Source organism: Cyprinodon tularosa, unplaced genomic scaffold, assembly GCF_016077235.1.
Source record: "Cyprinodon tularosa strain WSP-4 unplaced genomic scaffold, ASM1607723v1 ctg109, whole genome shotgun sequence".
Taxonomy (NCBI): domain Eukaryota; kingdom Metazoa; phylum Chordata; class Actinopteri; order Cyprinodontiformes; family Cyprinodontidae; genus Cyprinodon; species Cyprinodon tularosa.
The window spans coordinates 1,483,982-1,498,600 of NW_024037882.1; the positions used below are offsets into that span (position 1 = coordinate 1,483,982).

Genomic DNA, 14,619 nt, shown 5'->3' on the forward strand with positions numbered 1-14,619 from the left:
CTCACTGCCTTTTTTTTGGTTTATTTTTTTATTTATTTATTTTATTATTTATTTTTATTTTTTTACACGGCTTGATAAACATATTTCATATCTAAACACATTAATTTCCACAGCACAGGATATGATTCCTTCCTGGACAGTTTAAATTCTTACAAGCTATAAGATTACCATAATTTGTCCCAAATTATAGAAGACTGCAATTATTTTGTCTTATAATAGAATCTGGCAAATAGAAATAATTTTGCTCATCATTAAATGACCCAAATAAACAAAAAAAGACTAGTGTTTAATATGAGGCAGTGGCCTGCTGTTTACCTTTCTCTGCAAGAATTAACACAATTAAGTAAGAAATGCAGCGTTTGTTTTAAAGAGAAAACGACAACAAGAAGAAAACTTGAGACACTTTATTTTTTTTAAGGTTTCAACCAAGTTTAGACTCTTTTTCCAGTTCAAGTTGCTGCTGTCTCATCATTCCATGACAGACATCCTGAGTCTTGGCATCGCACATATTTCATTTGTAAATATACAGAATAAAAGGTAAATGTAGGAATGTGAAAGTCCATCTTTCATTAGTTTGTGGTGTTAAACATGGAGAGTTAAAACTGGATCTTGATACTGTCTTTGTTCTCTCAGGTGGCACTGGGTGGATAATCCGCAGACTGGTGCTGGATGCAGGGAAATGTGGGATCAGAAGCATTCCATGATTTCAGGCAGGAGAGATTTACAGCACCTGGAAACAAATCCTGAATTCACCTGTTCACCTCATTGCTCACTTGTTTCTTCTACTCTGTAGTATTTTGGGTTGTATTTTTACATTTTTTTTTTTTGCATTTAAACTTAGCTTTTTGACTGGATAAAAAAAAGAGTATGGATTACATCATTTAGAAACGGCATTTGGTTCTTGACTTTTTTTTTCTGGGTAAGTGGTGGTATTTGGATGCATCTCAAAGCAAAAACAGCAATCATCTCTCATTTAAAAAGAAATAAAACTAAATAAAAGTAAACAAGTCCGGAACACTTGCCCTAGTCTTATAGTGCAACAAAGGAACAGCTAAAGTGATTGTAAATTGAGGAAGGGTGATCTTTTTTTGTTTTCTTTACACCTGGCCTGCAGGGCCACTTCCTACATTGACCTGGACTGGCGGCTCATTTGGTCGATGGCTGAAGTCTCATGTCTGCCTCCAGAAGCAGGAGTCGCTCTGTGATAGAGCTGCTGCACCGTGCTCAAAGTTTCTTCCATGTCCTCTGGGTATCGTGTCTGCAGCTCTTCGTTGGCAACATAGTGGGTTTCAGAAAACTCTGAGAAGTAACGGCCCACCTCTGGGTGCCCAATCTCCAGGGGGGCTGAATGGGGCTCCAGGTTCTCTGAGGAATAATAACAAACAGAGGTGACCACATTGCTACTTTGGTGAGAACTTGAAGTCTTTTGGGCAAAACTGCAAAGAGTAACAAGCAAAGGAGCCTGCGTAGTCTGAGGTGTTAAAGATAGAAAAGATAAGTAAAAACTATGAAAGCTACGAAGTGGCAGGGCGGGTGAAGAATTTGCAAATGGGGTCAGATGTTAAACTGTGGAATGCAGGAAAATCTGTACAGAAACTAGCCTCAATAAACTTATCAGGATGTTTTCAGTTAAGAGCTTAACAGAAGTTTACTGTACGTATAGATGGGGATAGTATGATGGGCCTCCTCTTGTAAACAAGAGCCTTTATTGATCAACTTTATGAACCCCCCCATTGATTATCATAAATCTGTTCGCAAAAAGGTTTTTCGATATCAGAACCATGTGACGGAGGTACCATGTTAAATATGCAAATAACCTCCTCGTTAATTTTTTGGGGGGCTAAAGCGTATTTGTTCAATTTAAACTATTTCTAAAATTGATTATAGATTTGAGGAACATCCTACTTATAATCTATTACCTTTAACATATAAAAACAGACAACCCAGCAGACAAATTTGTTTTACAAAGTTACCAACAGATGAGGGTCCAATCTCATCTTGCAACCGCTCCATGAGCAGGATGCCTGAGGTCAAACAAAAGCTCACAAACAGGGACGTCACTTTCTACAAAAGCTAGTAGATGCCATTTACACGCCCATCTTGGCTCAACTTTCTTCAAAGGTCTCCAAAGGGCAACTGGTTTTTCAGCAAGTAGAATCCAATAAGCGGCAGTAGGAAAAACTGAATGTATAGAAACTAATTCTCTTAAATAAACCGAAAGGGAAGAGCTTTTTGTTTGGGAGTGATGCCAGGAGTATTTTAGTTACTAGTCAGAAAGTCAGAAATAAATAAAGCACCTTTACTGTCATTTATAGTTCAGAGGTGCATGTCTGGTCTGGGTGTGGCTCCTCTTTGTTTTTCTGGAGGCGCTCCACTCCCTGCAGCTTCTGCAGGGTTTTTTTTAAGCACAACTGGCTTCACTCTGCTGATGAGGAGCAAGGAGACCAATTTGGAATAAGGGCTATTATGGGTGTGCTAAGGTTTTACAGAACAGACTCTTTTTCTTTTTAGTGGCAAAGAGGAAAGTCAAGTGAACCCTATATATGGTCTGCCAGATTAAAGTCTGATCTTTAACTTATTTTGAGATTCTGTTGTTTTTTTATTGCTGGTTTTATTAATAAAATAAATATACTTATTTTAATATTACCAATATTGTGATTATCTTTTACAAAGAATGAATATAAACCAAAAATTCATCATGCCTACTTTAATGTATGGTGGAGGTTTTGAAAAACCAGGGCATTTAATGTAAAAATCTGAAGGTTATTTTAAGCAGGATTATTATCCAAATTACAACTAAATGAAGACAGAACCTTTATGACTTCCATGGTTCCCAGACCCACATCCTACAGAAAACCTGCGGGGTGAACTAAGTAGAGGAGAGCAAATTATTGCTCCTATTTGCACAGTTTGATTTAAAAGATTGAGGTTATTAAATACAGCATGCTGCTTGTTTGTAAATAGGAGAACTAATGCGCTCTTTTAATTTTCTTTTTTGGACTTCAGGCACAATTTTATGCTTTTATTTTGCTCAATATTGCTTAATATGAATGTTTTCCCTCTTCAGTTAAACTTTTCTCTCCACTTCCACTGCTGAAACCTCGTTTCATCCTATGGCCAATCAGCGACCAGCAGTCTGTTTATATTTCATCACTCAGTTCCCCTTTGACTTTCTCCTCAGCAAGCACAAAAAATAAGATACACTATATTGCCAAAAGTATTTGCTCACCCATCCAAATTATTGGAATCAGGTGTTCCAATCACTTCCATGGCCACAGGTGTATAAATTCAAGCACCTAGGCATGCAGACTGTTTTTACAAACATTTGTGAAAGAATGGGTCGCTCTCAGGAGCTCAGTGAGTTCCAGCGTGGAACTGTGATAGGATGCCACCTGTGCAACAAATCCAGTCGTGAAATTTCCTCGCTCCTAAATATTCCACAGTCAACTGTCAGCTGTATTATAAGAAAATGGAAGTGTTTGGGAACGACAGCAACTCAGCCACGAAGTGGTAGGCCACGTAAACTGACGGAGCGGGGTCAGCGGATGCTGACGCGCATAGTGCGAAGAGGTCGCCAACTTTCTGCAGAGTCAATCACTACAGACCTCCAAACTTCATGTGGCCTTCAGATTAGCTCAAGAACAGTGCGCAGAGAGCTTCATGGAATGGGTTTCCATGGTCGAGCAGCTGCATCCAAGCCATACATCACCAAGTGCAATGCAAAGCGTCGGATGCGGTGGTGTAAAGCACGCCGCCACTGGACTCTAGAGCAGTGGAGACGCGTTCTCTGGAGTGACGAATCGCGCTTCTCCATCTGGCAATCTGATGGACGGGTCTGGGTTTGGCGGTTGCCAGGAGAACGGTACTTGTCTGACTGCATTGTGCCAAGTGTAAAGTTTGGTGGAGGGGGGATTATGGTGTGGGGTTGTTTTTCAGGAGCTGGGCTTGGCCCCTTAGTTCCAGTGAAAGGAACTCTGAATGCTTCAGCATACCAAGACATTTTGGACAATTCCATGCTCCCAACTTTGTGGGAACAGTTTGGAGCTGGCCCCTTCCTCTTCCAACATGACTGTGCACCAGTGCACAAAGCAAGGTCCATAAAGACATGGATGACAGAGTCTGGTGTGGATGAACTTGACTGGCCTGCACAGAGTCCTGACCTCAACCCGATAGAACACCTTTGGGATGAATTAGAGCGGAGACTGAGAGCCAGGCCTTCTCGTCCAACATCAGTGTGCGACCTCACAAATGCGCTTCTGGAAGAATGGTCAAAAATTCCCATAAACACACTCCTAAACCTTGTGGACAGCCTTCCCAGAAGAGTTGAAGCTGTTCTAGCTGCAAAGGGTGGACCGACGTCATATTGAACCCTATGGATTAGGAACGGGATGTCACTTAAGCTCATATGTGAGTCAAGGCAGGTGAGCAAATACTTTTGGCAATATAGTGTATAAAAAAAGACAGCATGCAAAAAAGAAAATGATGGAGACTCTTGCAAAACCTGCTGAAAAAAGTGGGGCAACCAAAGTTGTGCACATAGAAAGAAGGCATAAAGGACCCAGGAAAATCTAGAGGGATTGGGCAACAATGAGTCTTTGCTGGTTCTGTAGCTTTATTTGAGGAAATAATAAAAGAAAAGACAAAGCAATGCAGTATGGATAAAATGGGCATATATAAAGTATTTCAATTACCTCAAGTTAAAAGTTAAATAATTTCAAAATGAGACACTTTGCAATTATGGCTCAGAATCAGTCAATTTTTTTAATTTTCATGCGTATAATGGACTCTAAAAAATGTAAGCACCTGTTTCAATACTTCTCTAATTATAATACAAACAATATCTTTGTTTTTTTTAAGCGTAAACTCCTTTATAGCAATCACAAGTTTAATGTGTATCGATATCATTTAATCCAGTGAGATCCATAGTTTCTGTTTTCATTTTGCAGGTTTTCTGCTCTTAGATGCTGATGTTTCTGATTAGCCGTGTTTGTGTGTGTTTTAAACAGACAATCAGAGCCCTACTGGTGGATATGAGGCATACCCTGAGCCGCGTAGCGACACGTCCCGTCCTGTACCAGCACATTGTAGAAAGGTTGATTAGCCCCACTGGACAGCTGGTGGACCCTCATGGTGGTGATCCACTCCTGGCTCATGGTGCATTTAGGGTCCCAGCCGTAAATCACACAGTTATAACCCGACCTTGAAGACATCCAGCAAACATTACCGTGCGTCAGAAACATCACGGTGATTCGTTCTTTGTCTGCATCACATTTTACAGAAGCTCACCGCTTGTGTTTCATGATGAGGCCGACTGAATAGTGGACTTCCAGGTGTTCTGCAGCGCTGCGCCTCTTCACCTCAGGAGTTCCAGGATGCTTCTTGTGCTGGATGTGCTCCAGCGTGTGCTGCACCAGGTAACCCACCGCTCCATGCTGGGAGGGATCCAAAGCCTGAATGTGCTGCAGGATGTCTAAGACCTGAGAAAAATGTGAGCAAAGTAGCATAATGTTATAAAAAAAGCAAAACATTGGGGGGTTTATACAAAAAGCACTTCACTGTATTCTGCTTTTAAAACCAAAACATCACAGGAAAATGTTTATTGATAGCGTTCTAAAGGCAGATTTGATTTAGAAAAAGGATCAACCAGCTGAAGCCTAACCTTTTCGGGCCAGATTCCCAGGTGGAAGTAAAGACGTGCCTGCAGCAGCAAATACTGAACGTTATCTGGGCTGATGGTGAGGTAGAGATCCAGCGAGTCCCTCAGCAGCTGGTACGATTTCTCATTACCTTCCCTGGTGGAAAACAAATAATTCAGTTGAACAGAAGATTTAATTATCCCATTTAATTCTGGCATAAAGTGGGTGGGCTCAAAGATTTGATTCACTTTGGTTGAAATAATTTTTTTTTTTGGTAAAAAAAATTTAATTAGAAAAAAGTGAAAAATGAAGGAGGTTTTAACTCATAAATGACTCGTCTGTCAGGAGCCTGAATGGGTCCACATGCTCGTTTCTCTTACCCTCTTTTGCCGATGTTGAGTAGGTTCCCCACCATCCTGAGCAGCACCTCTGTGGTGCTAATGGCACTGTAGTAGTCCGCTGTCACCTGGTGGCCAATGAGGTACTCGCATTCCTTCGCCGTCAGCTGCTTGCCTTTCCCAAAGGCGTCGATGTAGACAAAGTCATAGATGTCGTCGCTCCTGCAGGGAAGATGTGTTTTTAAAACGTCTGTGAGTGCATGTAGATGTTTATACAGGTTTTTCAGAAAATAAAGTAATATCAGAGCTCTTTTTTCCAACTGTGTTCCATACATCTTGTATAGTTCAACATAACACATACAGTTCTGTTAGATGCATAAGTGTTAAAATTAAATGCTTTAAAAAAAACCTGTCTGGATAAATGTGCATATTTAAGAATAGCCAGGAATATGCTTATTGGCAACATCTTTTCTGGGAATTCCAGGGTATCTTATACATACATACAAACAAACAGTAGTTCACAATAAACATAGGAAATAGAGGACAGGTATTTGACTCCAACTGGAAGTTTTTTTCTAAAACCGATGAGAAGATGACAAAAAGATTTAAAGCTCTAAAAGAGCTGCAGGTCTGTCTAGTTTCTGCTAGAGAGTCCTGCAGAGATACAGCAATCAACTAAATTATACTTATGTTTTGATAGATAGAGAATTAGAATCTCAAAAAATACAATCTAATTAAATCAAACAATAAATAGAAAAAAGAAAATTGGTCAAAATTCTTAAAAGGCAAGTTTGGTACAAAAACAGCCTGGAGCCAAAATGACAGAATAACAAATGTGAAAATTAGAAGGCTTAATTAGAAGAACTAAACTGGCAAAGACAGAATGAAGCTCTTCATTTAGAAACACTGACTAACAGTCTACTAACAGTCTGCAATGTTTTATCCATGACCTGTTTATATCGTCATATCTGGCTGCTGTAAGAACTTCGCTTTTGCATCACATCAGCAGTCATCTGATTGCTTCTAAACTGTTTCCGCTCACTCTGTTAGTCCCGCTTTTGAAATCAGGCTCTACCTGCTCCTTTCCAGACAAATATGTCGATCATATGGTGTCAGTTAGTCTGGCTGGTCTTCACTACCTGGGATAATATTGAATGCTGATACTAAATTCAATATCTAAGACAATTATTTTATTGGCAGTTGGATTTTACAGCATAGATGTTACATTAAATGTTATATTAAAGGTGAGCTATGAATGGATTAAAAATTCTTATTTTTTTTTTTTACATCACTAAAGCCTGCACTTAAACAGGCATGTTTGGCTTTTGATTCCTTTTCATATACTTTTCTGTTTGGAAGGTAAGACATGAAAATGAGTTTATTGGAGCTTTGAATTACCCATAAAAATTGTTATGAGAGGTTATATAATGCATATTTAAGTCACCTTTGGATATAAAGTAAGGTTTTTATTTCAACAATTGCCAGCAAAATGGCAAAATTATTGTAATTAGAACCGAGAAAAAAAAAAAAAGACCTTGAAAGGCTCTTAGTGTGTAAGTGTAGTAATAACTTCAAAAATCAAAGAGAAAGACAAGGGTTAACTTTTGATATTGTGGTTATCTGATGTCTTTGATCTATCAACAATCTATCGTGTCTTTGAATCTCAATAGCTAAGTCTTAAATGAATTCACTTATGTGTGTGCCGATGAGGATGACCTGAAATGTTCTAATTATAACGCGTACCCTCTTGGTCTCTGGCACCAGCGCAACAGGAAGTGGTTGGGGAAGTTGACCGGCTCCAGTCGAACGCCCAGCTTCCGGGCCAGTGTCATGTAAAGGACAGAGAGGCTTATGGGAATACCCGTCCTCCGAAGTAGCACCTGCGTAAACAAGGCGGTACGGTTACAATATTCCTGAGTTACTCATTAGCAGGGGCGTTGCTAGGCACAAAGCTTTACTGGGGCACTGGCCCCCTAGTGCATATGCCCCTCCTTCCATACATAAATACAGACAAGCACACTGCCCAACCCTGATACATTCCTACCAAAATTACCAGTTGAGATATTAATGAGTATAAGAGCATATTTGTTTTAACAAACATGAACATTTTCAACATTGCAGCTATAAAAAATAAGACATCAACAACTTTGACAAATAAAAAGTTTCCTTATACACATTCTGACGTAATCATTAATTCCTAGGTTTTAGAGTTTTAGTTCGGGGGAAATTTTAACTCATCCTGAGCTAAGTTTACTTTTATTTTTTGAGCATTAAAGTGTACCTCCTATTTATCATTTTTGCAAAGCGGTCAATCACTTGTGACTCAGCTTAGAAAGTTCTTCCTTTTCAACTGATAAAATAGCAGGATGATGGAGCCTATCTTGTCCCATTGTGCACCTCAGCCAAGTGTGGATCCTTCTCAACACACTGAATGACCTTTCACACCTCCAGCTGTAGACTGGGATGGTGAGGAGATCTGGATGATCTGCGTTAGTGTGGGGAACATGGTGTTATCGAGCAAGTTGAAAACACACTGCATATCCTTGATGACAAGGCTTTCTTTTTTAACCAGGAAAAGCTTTCAAACCATTTTGAATTAAATGAACGTTTGTTTTACTCCAAATTTGTCCTGGGGATGGTGGGACAACTTCACTTGTGTAGGACCATCATGCTTTCCCCCTAAGTCACTAATGTCCCCTTCTTGTTTGTGGACGCTGGTTGTTGCATCCTCATCTCCTTCATGGTCCTGTCTCTCCTGTCCTTCACCTGCCTCTTGCCTGTCAGTCTCACCTCCTCCTCCCTTTCCTACTCCAGCACCTTCATTCTCATTCTCTACAGCAAACATAAAAAAACGCAAATTTATAATTATGTAAATATCTATCATATTGCTTATAACGTCCCTAATGTAACTGCTTAGCTTAAATCACTAATTCATCTCGGGACCTTACCTCCCTCTCTCATCTTGTTTTACTGCTTCCCTGTCTCTGCTTCCTGTGAGGAATTTCCTGATATCCATCTACAAACCAATGCAGTCATTTCCAGTTAGTAGCCTATAAATAAATCATGTGGTTTCACTGGGAAAATAATAAAACTGACAGGTAAGAAACGTTACCAGAACTAAAAATGCGTCGCGGCCGCACAGTGTCCCATCCAAAACAGCTGAGAGCAGCGTGTTAATTTACCTGCAGTTCATGCAGTGACATGCGCTGACGTGGGGGCGCTAATTCATCCTCAATTTGGAGTTACCAACACACTTGCTGCGCATTTGAGTAGAAATATACGTCTCCTCCCGTTGGAATCATCTAAATTGATGCATTAAAAAAATGTAATACTGTTGCAAATATTCATGAGATTTATACTGGGGCACAGCTCATTTATACTGGGGCACGTGCCCCAGTAAATGGGGTCTGGCGACGCCGATGCTCATTAGAATAAGTTATTGATCAGCTGGGACATACCTGATGGATGTAAGAGTTTAGTGGGTTGTAGTAGTCCCCCTCATTGCCTTTATACTGAAGCTGCTCGTACAAAACGGCGTTCAGGGCCGCCATCACTTGCCTCTGGAGCTCAAAGTCCTCAATCACACAGTCGCCTGCAACACAGGCAATGTTTGTCTTTTTATTCTAATAAAGTAGAAGCTCTGCCTCTAAATCTTTACTGGTATATATAGTTCAAAGAAAACATCACTAGAGGAATATGGAGGATAAAAAGTGCCAAAATTAAATAAATAAATAAATAAATAAATAAATACAGCATTAAATAAATAATTAAATGTGTCAATAATAAATTAAATGTGGAATTAAATAAATAAATGTGTCATTCATTAAATAAAACCATGTCACTAATATAAAGTGCCACAATTAAATAAATAAATACAGCGATAAACAATTAATTAAATGTGTAATTCATTAAATAAATAAGGAATTAAATATATAAATGTGTCATTAATTTAATAAATATGTCTTCATTTTATTAAAAAATATATATATAATTATTTCAGTGTGCATTTAATTATTTCATGGTCCTGTGTCGCAGTGCATCGAAACCATTAAAAGAATCTGTCAAACTCACCCATCAAAGTTAGGGGGCGGTTATCTAACACCTGATTGGTCATCCTGCACATTAAGGCGAAGCAAATCGATTACAGAGACTGTGATCTACAGGTTGTGAACATACTCTGATACAGTAGGTGGCGACTCGATTCACGTTAACCCCGCCCCCTAACTTTATTTAATGAATTACACATTTGATTAATTGTTTATCGCTGTATTTATTTATTTAATTGTGGCACTTTATATTAGTGACGTGGTTTTAATTAATGAATGACACATTTATTTATTTAATTCCACATTTAATTAATTATTGACATATTTAATTATTTATTTAATGCTGTATTTAATTTTGGCACTTTTTATCCTCCATAGAGGAAGAACAAGCAGACAAAAATAAAATAGAATAGAAAAACTCCCCAAAAAGAGAGAAAAAAAAAATCAAGTTTGTACATTTTATTTCCAGGAACACTTACCGTTAGTGACACGAAGGCTGGGATGAGACGAGTTCTTGATTCTCAGCATTTTCTTGACTTTTTCCACCAAACCATCTACTTGCTCTGAAATGGATTCCAGTGTGACTTCAGCCAGAGGGTTACAATACTGATCCACCAGCACAGCACCTAACAAAGCAAATGCAAGCAAGGTGAGGAAAATAAGACGTTAAAAAAAAAAAAAAAAATACTTTAGCAGCTTATGTTTCTTTTTTTTTTGTTGGTTTTCAAAAGTTGATTAAAACTCAAGACAATTTCCAGGCTTTAAAATCTGAAATAAAGACATTATTTTAATGAAACAATTTGAATATTTTTTTTTTTTAGCTCATTTAACTACACAGAATTTATGCATCTACCATTTCTTTATGTTTCCAGTTCAAAATGGGCCCTCAGCATCACAGCTCCTCCACTCTACTAAAACGCAGGCGTGAGGTGCCACATGTTGTTCCTTTCTCTTAGACTAATTCAACCTGGAATATTTGTAGCTGAAATGATCATTCTCTGTCTCAGCTGTCCATCAGAAATGCCCTATGTAGAAATTACTGTTGTCAAACTCCACACTCATTACGTGATTTGCCAGTTCAATCATTTGATAAAAAAAATTTAAAACTTATAAATAGGATTCCTTTGTGCAGAAGTAAGATATGCTTTCTGGCATTTTCTTCCCTTTAAATAAATAAACAAATGACGTCCAAAAACAGGGAAATAAAATAACTTGCTGATCTTGTGATATCAACAGGGTAAAGGTCAACACTGATGGCTACCTTCTAAAGCTGACTGCTGCTCTGCAGGCTTTTCCAGGAAGGTCTTCAGACTCCTCAGAATGTTCTGCTGCCTCAGGAAGTAAAGGATTTTCTTTGCATAGTACTTCAAGGTCAAGCTTTTCCTAAACACAGATGAATGGACAAAGACTCTCATCATAAATAGGTGATGCAACAATGTATCTAATATTAAAAAAAAGCGACTATTAACATTAAGCCACACTGATGCTTAAAAACTGACACTTGTGATGTGAACTGATTTCAACTTTATACACAGTGTTGTTCTGACCTCTTGTCTGAGTTGAGTATAAAGAGGAGCTCGTCTTCACAGAAGTGCTCTGGCATTCCAAGAGCCTCAATCTCAGCAAAGCTGTCTCCAAGCACCTGGCCAACGCAGGGCTGAGTCACAGGATGTGTGGGTTAGTTCACAACAAGGCCGGGTCATATTGCACAAACACGCAGTTACAGGTTCTTCTCAAAATATTAGCATATTGTGATAAAGTTCATTATTTTCCATAATGTAATGATAAAACTTGAACATTCAGGTCTTTTATTGTCTTAATACGGATGATTTTGGCATACAGCTAATTGAAAACCCCAAATTCCTATCTCTCAGAATTAGCGTATCTTGAAAAAGGTATCTAAACGAGCTATGAACCTAATCATCTGTATCGACAAATTACCTCTAAACACCTGCAAAAGATTCCCGAAGCCTTTAAAACTCCCAGCCTGGTTCATCACTCAAAACCACAATCACGGGTAAGACTGCCGACCTGACTGCTGTGCAGAAGACCATCATTGACACCCTCAAGCAAGAGGGTATGACACAGAAAGACATTTCTGAACGAATAGGCAGATCCCAGAGTGCTGCATCAAGGCACCTCAGTGGGAGGTCTGTGGGAAGAAAAAAGTGTGGCAGAAAACGCTGCACAACAAGAAGAGCTGACCGAACCCTGAGAAAGATTGTGGAGAAGGGCCGATTCCAGACCTTGAGGAACCTGCATAAGCAGTGGACTGAGTCAGGAGCAGAAACATCCAAAGCCACCGTGCACAGGCGTGTGCAGGTAATGGGCTGCAGGTGCCGCATTCCCCAGGTCAAGCCACTTTTGAACCAGAAACAGCAGCAGAGGCACCTGACCTGGGCTACAGAGAAGCAGCACTGGACTGTTGCTCAGTGGTCCAATGTACTTTTTTCAGATGAAAGCAAATTCTGTATGTCATTTGGAAATCAAGGTGCCAGAGGCTGGAGGAAGACTGGGGAGAAGGAAATGCCAAAATGCCAGAAGTCCAGGGTCAAGTACCCACAGTCAGTGATGGTCTGAGGTGCATGTCAGCTGCTGGTGTTGTCCACTGGGATTTATCAATGCAGCTAGTTATCAGGAGATTTTGGAGCACTTCATGCTTCCATCTGCTGAAAAGCTTTATGGAAATGAAGATTTCATTAGTCAGCATGACCTGGCACTTGCTCACAGTGCCAAAACCACTGGTAAATGGTTCAGTGACCATGGTATCACTGTGTTCAATTGGTCTGCCAACTCTCCTGACCTGAACCCCATAGAGAATCTGTGGGATACTGTGAAGAGAAAGTGAGAGACGCAAGACGCAACACTCTGGATGAGCTAGAAGCATCCTGGGCCTCCATAACACCTCAGCAGTGCCACAGGCTGACTGCCTCCATTGCAGCTTCAAGCACATTGAAGCAGTCATTTGTCAAAAGGATTCCCGACCAAGTATTGGGTGCATAACTGTACATAATTATTTGAATGTTGACTTTTTTTGTATTAAGCACACCCAAAATCATCCATATAAAGACAACAAAACACCTGAAGAATTTCAGTTAGTGTGCAATGAATCTAAAATATATGTATGTTCAAGTTTTATAATTACATTATGGAAAACAATTAACTTTATCACAATATGCTAATATTTTGAGAAGGACCAGTATCTCACTTCTCACATTCCTTCCAATTAGGCACAAACAGTATGGGGATCTCAAGGTGTGAAAATCTATAATACAAAGACTATTTCACTGCAGCATTGTGATTAGGAAAAAATGTAAACAACATTTTAAAGCACTGTAAATCTGCTTTTATTTAATGTATATAAGTAAGAATCCTTCATACTTATAGCAAATGTATTTCAAATAATGACATTTCTAGTAATGCAATCCATATTTAAGACAAAGAAAGTAAAATGTTGGGGATGTTTGCATGTGCTTATAGAGCAACATATTCTGCAGATTATAATAATTATTATTATTATAGAAAAAAGCCCATATAAATAATTTTCAGCATTGTATTACTTATTTGTCAATAAAACCAAACGTAAGGGCTCACTTTGTATATCTATGCTCCATTCGACTGGGAAAAAAATACTGATTTCAAACAATAGAATCATTTTCAATGATTTTTTTTTTGTGATGCTTAAGTTTAAATACTTACAACTTCTGTAAAGAATCGTTTTGAGATGGATTCCACTGTTCTTCGTATCTGAATACCAACTCTATGCCGTGTTATGTACTCCCTAAGCCAGTCACAGCTCTCATTTAGACGATAAAACCTCTGCAGTCTAGGCCATCTGTCAATGTAAGAAGGGAAGCATTTAATTCAGGATGACATTAGTAACTTTTTCACTTCAAGCAGAGTAAATCAGTCACTGAAGCGATTGGACGTCCTGTTGCAGTAGACATATACAGGAGAAATAATCCTGCCAGGACCAGCTGAGAGGCTATTTCACATTCAAGGTCATACTAATGTATTTTTGTGGGGGACTCTGCAATAACATAGGATATATTTCCCCCTTTTTTATTTTTCTAAAGCCTTTCTTACGAGTTTTATAGATCTCTGTGTTGTTAATGCTTTGCATCGCTTGGTGATGAAAATTTGGCGCATCAGCAGGATGACAGCTTCCTGTCAATTCGCAGTATACGAGCCCACCTTCAAGGAGAACATTGGATTTAAATGACCCTAGACGAATAAAAGCGCTGCAAATTACATTTTAAGATATATAAATAACAAAGATACAACCAAGGACATTAGTACACGTACAAGAAGCAGAAAAACATTTGCAGCACCTGATTTTGTACTGGTGTTCCCAGACCTTCCCCCTTCCATGGCAGACGTCGTGCAGCCGTTTGCAGCAGCAGGAAACGTTACAAACGTCGACATGTTTGAGGACTGGGAAGCACAGGATATACTCAAGCAGCTCAGTCGGTAAGTCGGTCATTTTTTTGCTTTGGGGCTCGTAAATAATTCCGTTCAGACTCTGCTGCTCCGCTCTGGCTACAGACGTCGCCATTTTTTCTGTTTACCCCAATTACCTCATTGGTTTAGCCTCGCCTC

At 39.2% G+C, this 14,619-nt stretch overlaps 1 protein-coding gene across 1 annotated transcript; it reads right to left on the reverse strand.

Moving 5' to 3' along the window:
- Positions 1-389: 389 nt before the first annotated feature.
- On the reverse strand, positions 390-14,612 carry fbxo21 (F-box protein 21). The gene is made up of 12 exons (XM_038293636.1): positions 14,352-14,612; positions 13,720-13,855; positions 11,568-11,677; positions 11,282-11,403; positions 10,500-10,646; positions 9,433-9,566; positions 7,718-7,854; positions 6,017-6,196; positions 5,660-5,792; positions 5,287-5,477; positions 5,042-5,199; positions 390-1,365 (listed from the first exon to the last, which is right to left on the reverse strand). The coding sequence occupies exons 1-12, from the start codon at positions 14,573-14,575 to the stop codon at positions 1,124-1,126; spliced, it is 1,914 nt and encodes a 637-aa protein (XP_038149564.1). The 5' UTR covers positions 14,576-14,612; the 3' UTR covers positions 390-1,123.
- Positions 14,613-14,619: the final 7 nt, after the last annotated feature.